The 1,213-nt window shown below is 51.4% G+C and overlaps 1 protein-coding gene across 1 annotated transcript in view; it reads left to right on the top strand.

Moving 5' to 3' along the window:
• gramd2b (GRAM domain containing 2B) overlaps nt 1–1,172 on the top strand; it is a 2,089-nt gene extending 917 nt beyond the window's left edge. Inside the window, exons 4-8 of the mRNA XM_019866000.1 lie at nt 26–95; nt 186–289; nt 513–608; nt 689–760; nt 912–1,172. Of these exons, the coding sequence (XP_019721559.1) occupies nt 26–95; nt 186–289; nt 513–608; nt 689–760; nt 912–953 (384 nt within the window). The 3' untranslated portion in view covers nt 954–1,172. The remainder of the gene's footprint in view (nt 1–25; nt 96–185; nt 290–512; nt 609–688; nt 761–911) is intronic.
• Nucleotides 1,173–1,213: the final 41 nt, after the last annotated feature.

The following is a 1,213-nucleotide window of genomic DNA, read 5'->3' on the forward strand; positions in this document are numbered from 1 at the left end:
CCTTGCGTGGTTTGTCGTCATCCAGCTGTCCAAGGGCAACTCCCAGTACCATAAACTCTTCAAGGAGATCAGCAAAGAGGAGCAACTCAAGCAAAGTGAGCTCACCTTGGCGTGCGCGGCGACCGGCGCGACACCGCAGCAAGCTCAGGAGGGTGTTGGGGCGTCCCCGTCCGTCCTGTTTTCAGGTTACACGTGCGCTCTGCAGAAGGACATCTTGTACCAGGGCCGCATGTTCGTCTCCGACCACTGGATCTGCTTCCACTCCAAAGTCTTTGGAAAAGACACCAAGGTGCTTCCCGCTAGGCGGCATCGCAACTTTGCTGGCAAATTCCATTCCTGTCCTCATTTCTGTGACCATTGTCAGATTTTCTCGTCCAAAAAAGTCTGCCGTCATTCGGTCACGAGTTCGGTTCCATTTTGCTGCCGTCGTGCAGTTATCGTTACCGCGATTCACTGACACTTTGGTCGAAATAAAATGTTTCAAAAAAAAAAACGATGCTCGTTCCTGCCAGATTGCCATCCCGGTCATATCGGTGACCCACGTCAAGAAGACCAAGACGGCTCTCTTGGTGCCCAACGCCGTGGTGATCGCCACAGCCAACGACAGAGTGAGGCGGGCGAAAATCTGGATTAGCGACGTTCCCGAATTCCCTCACGCCTTGACTTTGCTCCTTCTTCTTCTTTCCAGTACGTCTTTGTGTCCTTCCTGGCCCGGGACAACACCTACAAGTTCCTCATGTCCGTCTGTCTTCACTTGGAGGTGAGAGAAAATCACCTCCGCCGCCGGTTTAAAGGTTGCAGGCGAGCTCTTCGGACAGCGCAATAGATAGCATGCTTCTGCGCGCATGTTAGCGAGCTAGCCGTCATAGTCAAAGGCAAAAAACAAAACATCAATTTGTGTTCGTTTTCAGTTCAGGTCACTCTTGTTGTGCCACCCAGACGTATCAGAGTGACACAACGTCCTTTCCCACCACGATCCGTCACCCCATCAATATGAAAAAAAGGCAATATAACGGCACACAACCGTGCCAGTACGTAAAATAAATAAAAAAAAAATACCAATAATAAACTGAGCGGAGCCCGAGCAGCCGGTACCACCCACGAGGCCACGCCCCCAAAAGGCACAAGGCATCACGTGAAGACCGCAGTTTTCGCGGGAGACTTCAATCGATTGACTCTTGTGTGTGTTTGACAAGGAAAAGAGTCCGTGCAA

Source organism: Hippocampus comes, unplaced genomic scaffold, assembly GCF_001891065.2.
Source record: "Hippocampus comes isolate QL1 unplaced genomic scaffold, H_comes_QL1_v1.1 scaffold190, whole genome shotgun sequence".
NCBI classification, from domain to species: Eukaryota; Metazoa; Chordata; class Actinopteri; order Syngnathiformes; family Syngnathidae; genus Hippocampus; species Hippocampus comes.